Source organism: Schistocerca nitens, chromosome 4, assembly GCF_023898315.1.
Source record: "Schistocerca nitens isolate TAMUIC-IGC-003100 chromosome 4, iqSchNite1.1, whole genome shotgun sequence".
Taxonomy (NCBI): domain Eukaryota; kingdom Metazoa; phylum Arthropoda; class Insecta; order Orthoptera; family Acrididae; genus Schistocerca; species Schistocerca nitens.
In genome coordinates this window covers 240,704,922-240,719,523 of record NC_064617.1, presented here as the reverse complement: position 1 = coordinate 240,719,523, position 14,602 = coordinate 240,704,922, and the positions used below count along the sequence as shown (strand labels likewise).

The 14,602-nt window shown below is 40.0% G+C and overlaps 1 protein-coding gene across 1 annotated transcript in view; it reads right to left on the bottom strand.

The window, feature by feature from the left end:
• Window positions 1-518: 518 nt before the first annotated feature.
• The window catches only part of LOC126252951 (uncharacterized), a 258,753-nt gene continuing 244,669 nt past the window's right edge, over window positions 519-14,602 (bottom strand). The window contains exon 14 of the mRNA XM_049953965.1: window positions 519-648. Coding sequence (XP_049809922.1) covers window positions 615-648 — 34 coding nt within the window. The 3' untranslated portion in view covers window positions 519-614. The remainder of the gene's footprint in view (window positions 649-14,602) is intronic.

Here is a 14,602-nt window from a genome sequence, read left to right as displayed (position 1 = left end):
AGAATGGTCATATCTTTAAAGTCAATCAGAACTTTAATTATGGATGATTATCATTTTTTTTCATATGTATCACTTGTGTGAAATCATTTACCAGTTTGTTTATCACAGACTGTTCTCACTGTTAAAACTGGTTACACAGTTACCACAAGGACCTGATATTTAATACAGAAACAGTTATGGAGAAAACTCAACTGACTGCCAAAGTAGTTAAGGCACAGAGGTGCAGGCCCCTGCCTCTTACATTCCACAGCCTAAAAGGTTTGTTATAAGCATACCAGTGAAGAGTAAAGATATATTCAGCAATTTATTCTAGCTCTACTTATGCAAACAGATAACAGTCGTAAGTTAAGAATAGTGAGGTTTCTCATCTTTTCTGTTTGAGACATTGCATTATGCTCATTTTACTGAACCACTCTGTTTAGAAAACAATGGTGAATGGATTAGAGAAGAATATACAAGAGTAAAAATACTATAAAACAATCTCCAGTAGTACAAATCTGATAAAACAGCTGAAAACTGTCCACACATATGAGTATTTTAATCCACTGTCATGTTTCTGATTTCTGCAACACCATAAGCACTATTGCAGAAGTCAAAAATTCAGGATGAGTCACTTACTCTGGAATATAAGCGTTGGGATTCCTTAATCTGTGGGCAGAAACAAATTTTTTTAAAGTTATTAATATCAGGAAACATCTGTACTTTAGTAGAATCTACGAAAATATCAATATGTGAAACCTATAGTTATACAATTGTATGACAGAGATTATAAATAGTCACATGGTGAGGCACATATTCTGTGATTTTGGAATGTAAAGAGTTATGTAACTGGAATACTCACGTCAGAAAGTGTATTTTAATAATCATAAATGTATCATCATACAGAACTGTACACTAAAATACTTTTAGTGAAAATATTTCAGATATTCATATTCTATGATCATTTCATAGAAAGGAAGTTACTGTTGCTTCTTCTGGAAGGAAGCATGAAGTATAATCCAATGCATTTTCCAATAGAATAGTGTGAATTAAAAATCCTTCCAACCTCTTCTAAAATGATATTACATGGGCTGCTAAACATTGATTTATCCTTATCAGTACTAGCATGTAGCATGGCCTATTTGAAAGCAGCTATGTCATATATCAATTCTGCTATAATTACTGCAGGGCTCTTTTACTACAGAGGACATGACTGTCTGCCCATCGCTGTAAGTAACCACACAAATCCATGGCTGAGAACAAGTTTGACCAAGTAGTTGTGTAACACACTTTGACACTTTGGAACACAACCTGTTGTTCTGCAATAGCTGCTTCGCAACTCATACTTTTGGATTTTTTACCCCTAACACCAGCATCTATGAATAGTATGTTTACCCACTCAGCTAGCAGTACCAGAAAAACATCTATGTGTATGTGTGGGGCAGGGGGCACACACTCTGAAGAAGAATGCGTTTGGAAACTACAGTACTGTATAACACATGTTCTTATTTACATGCTTATCCAACAATCAATTCTCCATTATGAAGTGAGGGGATTTTCTTTATTCACTCCTTTCTGCAAGTATTCCAGACAATAATTTTGACTATTTTATTAACAATGGACTTCTACTAGGGACAACATGAAATCTCTCAATAAATATAAAAGAGAATTAGCCAAACAGATGTTATAAGGATTTCCTGTATCAATTGAGAAAAATTCATGTTGTAGTCACACCATACTCTTTTGGGTCAAAACAAGAGAGGTGACAGAGAAACTAGAATTGAGTACTTTGAGGAAACCAAAGAACAGGAATTTTAGCTCAAGAATACTGCAATTTTGCATGGAGATGAAGGTGTAAGAACAAACTAGATACTGACTTAATGTCCATGACACATAGAAATAATCACTCAACTAAATAAGAAATCATCAGAATATGTGTAAACAGAATAATTTGAGTATAAAGGACAGTTGTTATTGCTTGCTTGTCCAAGTTTGTGAGTTGCATACAACATGATCTGACAAGCATGCATTTAGTATCAGATGAGATGTAATGCTCAGAACCAAGTTCTAAATGGATGTTTCCAAGCAAAATGTTATTTATATTAAAGGAATTTTTCCACTTGAAAAGCACTTGCATGAAAGATGACCATTTAAATCCTCAAAATACATGCAGTTTGCTATGCACATTGTTGAACAACTGCAGTAAAGTTGGATGGCATGGTCTATATCCACATATTTGCTGTGTAAACCACTGTGAAATGCACAGCAGAGGGTACTTAGCATAGTCAAGGTTTAGGATCTCCTGCCATTCCAATCACATATGGAGCACACAAAGAATGGCTGCTTAAATGCCTCTGTGCTTGCTGTAATTAGTCTCAAATTTTGTCTTCATGATACCTGTAGTGCTGACACATACAAGGTGAAGAATGTCTCTAGATTCTTCATACAACATTCAATCTTGCAATTTTGTAAGTATGCTCTCAAGGGATAAATTGCATCTATCTTCAAGAGATTGCCAACTTCATATTTTCAACATATCTGTGATGTTCTAACATGAATCAGACAATCCTGTGACAATTGGTGACAGCCATAATTGTACACATCTGACATCCCCCATTAGTCCTATTTGGTATGAGTCCTACACACTTGAGAAGTATTCTGAGATGAGGCACACAAGTGATTTATAAGCATTCTCCTTTGTAAATTGATTGAATTTTCCATGTATCCTACCAATGAGCTAAAGTCTACTTCTTTCATTGTCTATGACTGAATCATTAATAACAATATAGAAAGGACAGATTGCTGCTCACCACATGGAAGAAGCACTGAGTCATACACAGGCACAATGAAAATGAATGCTAAAATATTAAGCTTTCAGGAGAATTTATCATTCTAAAATAGAAGGAAACACACACACACATCCCTGCAAGTCATACACACATGACCATTGTCTCTGATCTCTTGGGCCTGACTGCAAATGTGGGAATATGTTTTTTTTTTTTTTTTTTTTTTTTTTTTTTCTATTTCAGAAGGAGGACTTCAGGGAGGACTTTGTCTGAAAGGTTAATATTTTAGTAGTCTTTTTCCTTGTGCCTATCTGTGACTCAGTGCCTACTCTATTTGGTGAGTTGCAATTTATCCTTTCCATATCATTGTTATTCTATCCTGGATTTTCCATTCTGTGCAATTATTCTGTTTCATATCACTACAAATTATTATACACAGGTATCTGTATGAGCTGATTGGTTTTAATTCTGAACGGCTGCTATTGTAGTAATAGAGGTTGCTGTTAATACTGTTTGCAAGATCATGAATGTACAATATGAAAAAGAGTCCCAAAATAATATAGTACTCTGAGGTACCTCTGAAGTTATTTCTACTTCTGTTGGTGATTCTCCATACAAATCTACATGCTGTGTCCTGCCTTCCAAGAAATACTCAACCCAGTCACAAACTCTGTTTAATACTCTACATCAATGCACTCTGGACAATAAATGTTGATACAGCACTGAGTCAAATACTTTTAGGAAGTCAAGAAACATTGCATCTACATGACTTTCAAAATGTCATGTGAAGAAGTGCAAGATGGGTTTCACACAATCCAGAATCCATGATAGTTGGCATGGATGAGGTTCAAGATGTCTCACTATGTTTGAACTCAGAATATATTCTATGGTTCTACAAAACATGGATGTCAATGAGACTGGATGGTTGTTTTGAGGATCATTTCTGGTAGTCTTCATTGAGACAGGTGTGACCTGCACTTTCTTCAAATCCCTGAGCAGTTTTTTGTTCAAGGAACCTGTTGTATATTATGGTTTAAATTGGAGCTAACTTTGTTGATAATTGCATACGAAATCCAACAAGGATTCCACCCGGTTCTGGAGCATTGTTTAATTTCAGTGATTTTAGCTGTTTCTCAACATCCATGAACACCGCTGTGTCACTCATTTTTGCAATGGCGCAAGAATTAAAATGGTGCAGAGGCAATACATCTGTCTATTAAAGGGAAACTTGAAAACAGAGTCCAGTATTTCCAATATTTCTGATTTTGCTTTCTTACCCTCATTTTCACTTTCTCATCCATGAGAATCTCTGCGCAAACTTTAGTGCCACTGATCAGAATTTCTTTGGATTTTCGACAGATTTTTCAATTATAGTTTGATGTTGTATTCTCTAAATGCTTCATACATTGCCTTCTTGATGGACAATTGTGTTTGAAATTTGTTTTATACCTATTATGAAGAAGAAGTCACTCTTTCTATGTAAGTTTCTTTATACTGACTCTAAAACAAGGAGGGTCCCACCCATCTTAAACTGTTCTACTAGGTACATACTTATGCAGTGTGTGGTCAACTATTCTTTCAAACTTCAGCCACATTTCCTCTACATAGTTTGGGATCAAACAAGCACTGATCTCGTTATTCATGCAGTATGGATTTCAGAGAGCACTGTGTGAAACGTATAAAACATAATCATGTTAGTTCATAAATTTACCATGAGATCAACACCAACTGTCTCACTTCACATACACAATGATATTTCTCATTTTGTAATGTGGTAGTTGTTTATCTTTGCCAAGGCAGATAATACATTGCTTTTTAAATAAGTCAGTCATTTTTCTATGACACTAACAAATAACATTGCAGCCATGAAACTTTATCAGCAGATCTTGATTTACTTTGCATCTGGACTTATTTAGTCTAAATGGACTATATTTGACCTAAAAAAAAAGTACCCTCATACATATCTGCTTGTTCACCGACTGTCACTGCATCTTTCTCAATGATTTTCCTCATATGTACTGAGCATGTGTTGATAACCTTTACATCATTTATTGGTATTTTGATGTTTTGAGATGGTCTTCTATGCCCATATGGTGATGAATGATCAAAAACAGTGGATCAGTCACCACTTCCATCCCTCAAACCACAAATAAAACAAGAAATGGGTATTCATAAACACACACATCGAGATTCACAAAATCTGAGAAAATAGTCTCAAAATGCATCCCTCTAAATTAAATCTTTTTGTTATTATAGTGTGTTACTCATGGTCAAGTGGAGTGTTAATTGCCTGTAATAGTAGACATCATAGTAATTGATTTTGGTTCTATAATAATGCACACAACTATCACCACTAGTTACCAGTAGTAATTTCAAGTACGCTTAACAACAGACAATATGTTTTCTGCTACTCAAGACTCCTTATAACTTTCTTTCAACCTATGCATATTCATTCGGATGCTATACATGTTTAATATTAAAAATGAAATTGTCAAAACAGATGGTTATTGGAAAAAGTAATTATGTCATAGAACACACCAAAGAGCACAAGGAATGCAAAATTAACAGCAGAATAATTGAAGAATGTCTAATGACAGCCATCTCATTGGATCACACTGCACTGTTATGGTAAATGCTAAACTTTCCTCATTTTTATTTCATAACATCACAACTACAATTTAAATGACATACTGAAATATATCTACATTGTCCAAAAATAAGAAATCTAATATAGAAAGCTTTCTGTAACACTACATGTATCATAGAATTAACAATTCTAATAACATGCAGTACATTTTAACTTTTATTAATAAAATTACGAGGAGTAATTTCACTTTAACTTTTATTAATAAAATTACAATGTCTATTTTACTTAAGCTTGTAATAGCATAGTGTCATGGTCCCTGAAGGGCATGAAAATTATATGCAAACAGTTTTCATTAACAGTTTATATATAGCACATCATAACAATTAAAAAGTAATTTTGGCAACACAAAACAGTATCTTTTTACAAGAATGCCTGTAAAATAGCACTGAACACAGTATAGTGCAAAAAATCTGTGGCAAGTAAACACATTAACATTACACTTTAATGTTAAAATTTATGAGTATATTTTATATTTGTTGACATTCATAGATTTAGTACTTATTTTGTACATCACAAACCAAAATAATGCACATAAAACTTCCACTGCATATTATGTGGCAAATAACTCAGATACACAGAATGGAATACTAGCATATTTTCCCACTATTATTTGTTACACTACTGACAATGTACTCCACACTAGTATTGTACGCGAGAAAAATACAGCAGTTTACATTAATACTGATGCATAGACTGTGTTTAGCACCCTGAAAAGTAACATGCCAGAATATGAAATAAAATTACATAACTGTCTCTTCAAGCAGTGTTCATCTGTTGGAGTAGTTATTTCATATTCTGCAGTATTAGAGTACTCTTTTTCCATTTCAAAACTACTTTGTCTTTTAAATAAAATCAAACAACAGAAAATCCAGTATGGAATGTAACAATACCAGAGAAGGAAAGTTGCTACTCACCATATAGTGGAGATGCTGAGTCACGACAGGCACAACAAAAAGATTCACACAATTATAGCTTTCGACCATTAAGGCATTTGACAGCACTAGACACACATACATACACGCACACACACACACTCACACAAATGCAACTTGCACACATGTATGCAGTCTCAGAGAAGTGAAACCACACTGCAAACATGTGTGCATATGTGTCTACTGCTGACAAAGGCCTTAATGGCTGAAAGCTATAATTGAGTGAATCTTTTTGTTGTACCTATCATGACACAGCATCTCCACTATATGGTGAATAGCAACTTTCCTTCTCTGGTATTGTATTTTAAATATTTACACAAGACATTTAAAATAATAATTGATCATGCAAGCTTATAATTTTTTTCAAACATCTTCTCCTCTCGTACTAGCAAACATCTCACGCCCCTTAAACAAACTGTTACATTCATCACCAGCTATATAAGCATGAACAAAAAGTGTGCTTCATGATAGTAATTGAAATATCCTTCATATATTCAATAAAAGCAGCTTTTTGTTCTGGTGTCCTGTCAAAATATACTTCCATGCTTTATGGATCATACTCTACAGTGATTTACATTTCAGTAATTGCGGGTTCTACTCACTTTCATTGTCGGGAGTTCCATTGACTTGACTCATGCTAATCTGGTCTTTACATACAATAAACATTAAATCATTTAGAAGACATGAACATTTATAGATCTTTTAAGTCAATAAATGGTAGTCACATTCTTAGTTCTCGTGTTTCTTGCGTGGTTTAACACTTGTCAGTATCATGAGACATGTTTTGTAATTGTCTTCTTGGAACGTCTGGAAAGTTTCATGATATGTAAAATCTACATGTACTGGACATGTAGTAGCATAGTTTTACTAACGAGGGAGTGTCTAATTGTGTCACATAACCAGCAAAGGCAGATAATCTACAGCACAAACTTTGACAAAAATCATGAAGTGGAATATCAAGTTTGTTTCTCCACAAACAAAACAGAAAAACTCATTCAGTGTCTAGAATTGGTGTGACATCTGTGATCTACTGTGAGACCTCTTCGTATCAGCATCATTCATTCTAGTAAAATTACTTTGTAGATAAAATGAGAATGAAGAGAGAGACAGACAGCTTCTGTACAACAAAATTTATAACAAGGAATAAATTTGCATTTCCGTTCCTCATACACAGTTCATGCGTTACAATAACCCAACTTACACTTGACACAACAGTGTATACACAAACTCTATCCTGCTCTGTCTGTGGGAAACATACCTCAGTGATGTTAAAAAAGAGGTATGTTCAAAAAATTCTGGAACATTAGTAATTTTTTGCTGATGCTGTATTGGAATGAAATGCAGTTCACAACCCTGCACATGCTGTGTTTAATGTGTTACTCCAAAAAGTTTTGTTGTTGTATGCCTGTTAGTTATTTCTCAGTGCTTTATTGAGTAAAACGTTGTGTCACACAGTTTGCGAATTTTGAGATGGCACAGTTAGAGGAGCAATGCTATGAGTAAAGACTAGAAAGACATTTGCCTCACAATCTGTGAAGCGCTTTTGCATCACACAAATGAGAAAAGATGTTCCTTAAGATAATCATAACTGTTGATGAGTCATTGGTCTACAGTTACAATGTTGAGACCAAGGTTCAATCTTCACAATGGGTTGGGAAAGGTTCTCCAACATCAAAAAGAGCTCACCAAAAAGAGCTCCCCAGGTCAAGTCACATGTCAAAGCCATACTGATAGTTTTCTTTGACTTTGAAGGATTAACTCATTTTAAATTCATGCCATAGGGACAAACTACTAATTGATGGTACTACTGACACATGTTGCAACACCCATGAGAAAATGTGAGAAGGAAATGGCCTGAAATATGGCGAGATAATTCACAGCTCTTGCATCATGATAATGCACCCGTATATTTATCCCTGTCGGTGCATGACTACTGCACAAAAAACAAAATCACTGTGCTTCCTCATCCTCTGTACTCTCTAGATCTGGCCCCTGCAGACTTTTTTTATTTCCAAAGTTTATATTTCTGAAGTTCAAAACCCCGTCGAAAGGATGAAGATTTGCAACAATAGACAAGATAAAAGAAAATTTACAGATGGCACTTCATGTGATCCAGCAAGAAACATACCAGACTGTTTCTGGAAGAGGAAATGGCATTGGGAGTGGTGTATAAATTGTGGATTAGAGTATTTTGAAGGAGATCATGCACAATAAGTAAAAGGTAAGCATAGAAAAATATTGTGGACAAATTTCCAAAATTTTTTGAACAGACCTCATATTCTCTTCCTAACTACAGCTGTGTGACTTGAAGTGGATTGTTAACATTTCATCAGCAAGTTTTCTTGTATACTGATCACACAAACCCATTGCTGGCAAAACTTTATTTTGCCCTTACCCTCTGAATACAACTAAAGGATCAAAAAATTCTATTATCCTCTGAATGTTCATTTGCAATAAGAATAGCCCCCACCAAAAAAAAGAGGAGGAGAAGAAGAAATAGAACTGAACACCCCAGATTCACTAGTACCACTGGACAATGTGCCAAACTGTATCCCTAAAGGAACAATGGTGCCTCCTTTGTTTCTCACGTCACACACCCTTTACTCAAGGCTGTCAGCACAGTTATGATGTGTGCTTGAACTGAAGATAACTGTTCATTTGCTGGTAATCAGACAGCATTGCCAGCAAGCTGATGATAAACGGAAAACTTGCAGTACTTCACACACATGTCCCAAGAGTCTATCTTTTAGCAGCTCCATTTATTGTGAGTTGCTTCTGTTTGCAGATGTTGGCCAGCTTCTTCTCAATCTGGACACACAGTCATATTTTCTATCCATCAGTATAATTTATTAAACAACAATATAGTGTCTTCCTAAGAAAACTACACAAACAGTACTCTTAATCAAGCTAACCCAAATCAAGAATAACAACTGCTGTGGATTATGCATGAATAAGTTAATATTCACAAATTAAATATTTTGTAGGCTGTATTAAAAAGCAACCTATGAGTTTATTTTCTTATCAACTGACACAGTATAAACAACATTTAGTGTAGTAAATTCACTTAACAATAAAAACACTTGTATATAATTACTATGATTAGAAGCACATTACCACACTAACATAAGGTACAAAAATAATTAAATAAAGGAGTTAGTGAGATCTAAAACTAAAACAAGAGTAGCATCACTTAATAGTTGAAAAGCACACACAGGAGATTTGATTACAATGTATTTATACATCTCCAAGAGAACAGAAAATGTCATTCTTTAAGTGAGGTGTCTACCAGGTAATACCAACTACAAACAGTGGAAAAAATCAAACCAGTGAACAACTGAGACCGAATCAGAATAGCAAACAACTGAGACAGTTCTACATAGTGTCAATACAGGTGGATTTTAAAGTGATATTAAATATCTGTAAATTTGTGTTATTCCCCTACACTCTACTATGATTCAAATTTTCAGAGAAATATTTCAACTTTGCCTTAGCTGTTGACTTAACTGTCAGTGTATGCAAAAACAATGCATGTTTAAAAAATAGTACAAACCAGTGTGTTGTTCTCAAAATATTATTATCATGTGGAGATGAAGAAAGTGTGCCAATGTGAGTAACATGTAAGTGTAACTGATTAAAAAAACAATAAGAATAGCAAATGTTTTGAAAGCGCACTGTGCAAGTTGGAAATGTAACCAACAAGCCGGACAATGACCCCCAAAGATTCATGATAAGTTTGTGCAGAAGGTTTTCAAGGATTACACATGGTATGATTGTCTGTCCATAAATTACTATGAAAACAAGTGTGGTTGTAGGCTTACAAGATAACAGTAGCGTTGTGACAGTGCCACGATATTTAAAAGTGCCGCTATGTCAGTACGCGAACACGGCGATAGAGGCGCTCTGCAACTCGGCTGAGCGCGGGAGCGCCACCTAGCTATGAACAGCGCCAGCCGCATGTCACGGCACGGCAGTCTAATGGCAGATTCGGAGTAGGTAGCATGTAACCCGCTAGTGTTCTACGTTGTATATCCACGCAATTTATTAGTGATTAACGGCTATAACACTTTTTGGCGATGAGGTCGGATTTTTTTTTTCCTGCATTGTGGAATTGTGTGTTCGTGTCGGGGCAGACATGGAACAGCTTATGCAAGCGCTCATTGAACAACAAACACAGCTGACGGCTGCTATTCAGGCATTGTCGACGTCGCTTACTCATCGTCTGTCTTCCTCATCGCCGCCTTCATTCCCTCCTTACGACGAGGCTGCTGAAGACTGGGAGGATTATGAGAAGCGTTTGCGGCAACACTTCTTGGCTTTCGGCGTTGTCGACACTCCTATGTGTAAGTCGTTATTTCTATCTAGGAATTCCCCATGAATCTACCAGCTGCCACCTCAGTTGGCCCCTCTGCGGGAACCTGCCTCTCTGTCCTTCCAAGAAATGTGTGACTTATTGTCTAACTATTACCGAAAAAACACCCACGTCGTTGCCGCCCGTGTGGCGTTCTACCGGTGTTGTAAACAGCCCCATCAATCTTACCGGGCTTGGGTGGCAGAACTGCACGGTCTGAGTAGAAAATGGCAGTTTGTCACGGACACTCATCATGAGTCTTATGCTGATTCAATGGTTAGGGACGCTATTCTACGGCTTGCTCCTGATAAAGAAGTTTGGCAAAGTGCCTTACAACTGCCAAACCCGTCGTTGTCGGAAGTTCTAAGCATCGCTCAATCTTTTGAAGTGTCTCACACTGCTGGTGCGCAAATAGACACATGGTGTGATGTAGGCGCTATCCAGACAACTTTCGACATGGACAATTTGCCTGTTTCCCAGGGGAACGACGATGTGGCGGCGGTTCACTCACGTCAACAACGTCGCGTTGGGCTGCCACGCTCGCAGCGAAAACAGCAACCACAGAAGCAGGTTCGTTCCGCACTTCCTTCTTGTCCACCTTGCTTCGTACAGCATGACAGGGCCACGTGTCCAAAACGTTGGGCCACGTGTAATTCATGTAGAAAAAAAGGCCACATTGCTTCTGTGTGTCAGTCCCCTAAAGTTCCTGTCGATGAGGATGAGGCATCGGACATGGATGTTAACTGTGTGCTTTCTCAAACAAATAAGTTGCTTGTCACAGTTCGTGTTCTGGATAAAGACATTCGCATGCAAGTCGACACTGGCTCTGCCGTAACTCTCATTAATTCTCGCACATATTTTGAGTTGGGTTCCCCTCCCTTGTCTCCCATTACGCAAAATCTGAGGACTTATAATAAGCAGACAATTCCTATCGTTGGCCAGTTTGATGCTTCCACTGCCTACAAGTCTGTTGTTAGGCCCCTCATGTTTTATGTGGTGGATCATGCGGGCACTGAAAACCTGTTCGGTTATGATGCTTTCCAGTTGTTCGGGTTCTCCATTGATGATGATGTGCACCTCATATCTGAGGATATTCCGTATCAACAGCTGGATGGATTGTGTTCGGAATTCTCGTCCGTGTTCTCTGCTGGTCTGGGTCGTGCCAAGGATTTTGAAGCCCACATTACTCTTAAACCTACGGCTCGCCCTAAGTTTTTCCGGGCACGCCATATTCCGACGGCATTGCGTGCACCTGTCAAGGCCGAGATCGACAAGTTAACAGCTTCAGGGATTCTCCTTCCTGTTACCTCCAGCGAATGGGCATCACCAATCGTGGTGGTTTCTAAACCAAACGGGAGTCTGCGATTGTGTGGTGATTTTAAAGCCACTGTCAATGCTCAGAGCCTCATTGACACTTATCCTCTTCCCCGTCCTGAGGAGTTATTTAGCAAGCTCGCTGGGGGCCAGTTCTTTTCGAAACTTGACTTATCGGAGGCGTATCATCAGTTGCCATTGGATGCGTATTCCAAGGAATTTGTCATCATCAACACTCCTTGTGGGTTGTATCAGTACCAGCGGTTACCATTTGGCGTCGCTAGCGTGCCAGCCATTTTTCAGTGGTTTTTGGAACAGCTCACGGCTTCCGTTCCCGGCTGAATCAACTACCTGGATGACATTGTTGTCACGGGGGTCTCCACTGAGGAGCACCTTCGCAATTTGCGTTCACTGTTTCGGGTTCTGCAATCGGCTGGGTTGAAGTGCAATCTGGACAAGTCACAGTTCTTCCAACCCTCCATTGTGTATCTTGGTTTCCACTTGTCCCGTGAGGGCATACGTCCTCTACGTCAGCACGTTGCGGCCATTACCGCTCTACCCCGGCCATCTACAGACAAAGAACTTCAGGCGTTTCTAGGCAAGATTGCTTATTATCACAAATTCATTCCATCTGCGGCGGCGGTAGCTAATCCTCTGCATCAGCTGTTACGCAAAGACATTCCTTTCTGTTGGTCCGACGAGTGTGAGCAGGCTTTTGTCCGCCTGAAGGCTCATTTTCCACATTCCGTCCGGGTCAGCACTTGGTTCTGGCGACTGATGCGTCACAGTATGGCCTAGGGGCTGTTCTCACTCATCGGTATGAGGATGGGTCGAAATGACCCATCGCCTATGCTTCCAAGACCCTCAACGATGCCCAACGGCGTTACTCTCAAATCGAAAAGGAGGTGCTCGTTACCATTTATGCTCTAAAAAAGTTCAGCGTTCTTTTGTATGGTTCTATGTTTCACCCCATCACCGACCACAAGCCACTGGTCTCTCTGTTCAGCCCATTGGCGTCGCTTCCGGATAAGGCAGCTCACCACCTGCAATGTTGGGCCTTATACTTGTCTTGTTTTCACTATGAGATTCACTATCGCCCCACGACCCAGCACGCGAACGCTGCCGCGTTGTCGCGTTTGCCGATGGGCCCCGACCCGGTTTTCGATCGCGATGAACTACTCTGTTTCCACATTGATGAGGAAGAACGTCGTGTGGCCGAGGGTTTTCCACTTACAGGTTCGCAGGTCATGTCGGCTACTGCGCGGGACCCAGTCCTGCGTCAGGTGATCGGTTTTGTTCAACGGGGTTGGCCAGACAGGAGCAAGGGCCAGGCGTCGGATCCCCTTCGCAACTACCATGCCTTGCACCTTTGTCTGTCTGTTCGTGAGGGTGTTGTGCTTCTGGCCATGGATGGCGCCTCTCCACGGGTCGTGGTGCCAGCCTCTCTTCGCAAAGATGTTCTCACACTGTTGCATGAAGGCCATTGGGGGATTTCTCGGACTAAGTCCCTGGCCCGCAGGCACGTTTATTGGCCCGGTATTGATTCGGACGTCGCCCACATGGTCGCTGCGTGTGGTCAGTGTGCTCAACAACTGGCTGCACCCTGTACAATGTCCTCTCCGTGGCCTGATCCGGCGCTGCCATGGGAACGGGTGCACGCTGACTTTGCCAGCCCTTTCCTCAGCACTTATTGGCTACTGTTGATTGACGCCTTCTCGAAGTTTCCGTTTGCTGTTCGATGTCCGTCGCCCACCACTGCGGTGACGACGCTGGCTTTGTCCAAAATCTTTGCGCTAGAAGGTCTCCCATCCACGATTGTCACGGACAATGGCCCTCAGTTCTCTTCGCAGGCCTTCCGTGATTTTTGTACTGGACACGGGATTCATCATGTTACAGCACTGCCCTTCCATCCGCCATCGAATGGGGAGGTCGAGCGCCTTGTCCGCACTTTCAAAAGCCAGATGAAAAAATTCCTTAGTGATTTTTCCACAGATGACGCTCTGTTGCAATTTCTGAGTTCTTATTGCTTCACGCCTCTGGGTGATCGCAGCCCTGCTGAACTCTTGCATGGCCGCCAACTGCGCACTCTACTGCACCTGCTTCACCCCGTCAGGCCTTGTACTGTGTCCCTTAGTGTGGGAAAATACTCGGTGGGCGCCGACGTGTGGGCACGAGGGTATGGATCTCGCCCTAGATGGATTCCAGGGGTGGTCAAGGCTCTTCGCGGCCGCCGGCTTTGTGAAATACGTACGGATGACGGCATGGTTGTTCGCCATTATGACCAGATGCCCCCACGAGTGGTGGCCACGCCGGTGCCACCGCCCCTTCTTTCGCCTCCACCAGCCCGAAGCCAGTCCTGTCGCTGCTGCTGATCTCCCATACGTCTTGCTGCAGCCGACGTCGCTACCGCTTCCAAGTATGCCGGAACCGGCCCCAGTCACGACGCCGCCTTCTCCGGGACCCATCTCGCTGGAGCACACCCCCAGGTCCACGCTACCTATGGATGCTGCTCCGTAGTTTTCACCCATCATCTCGTCCAGGAGGCACGTTCCACGCACAAGGTTCCGTCCTGGACATTTTCGACCATACTCTCATG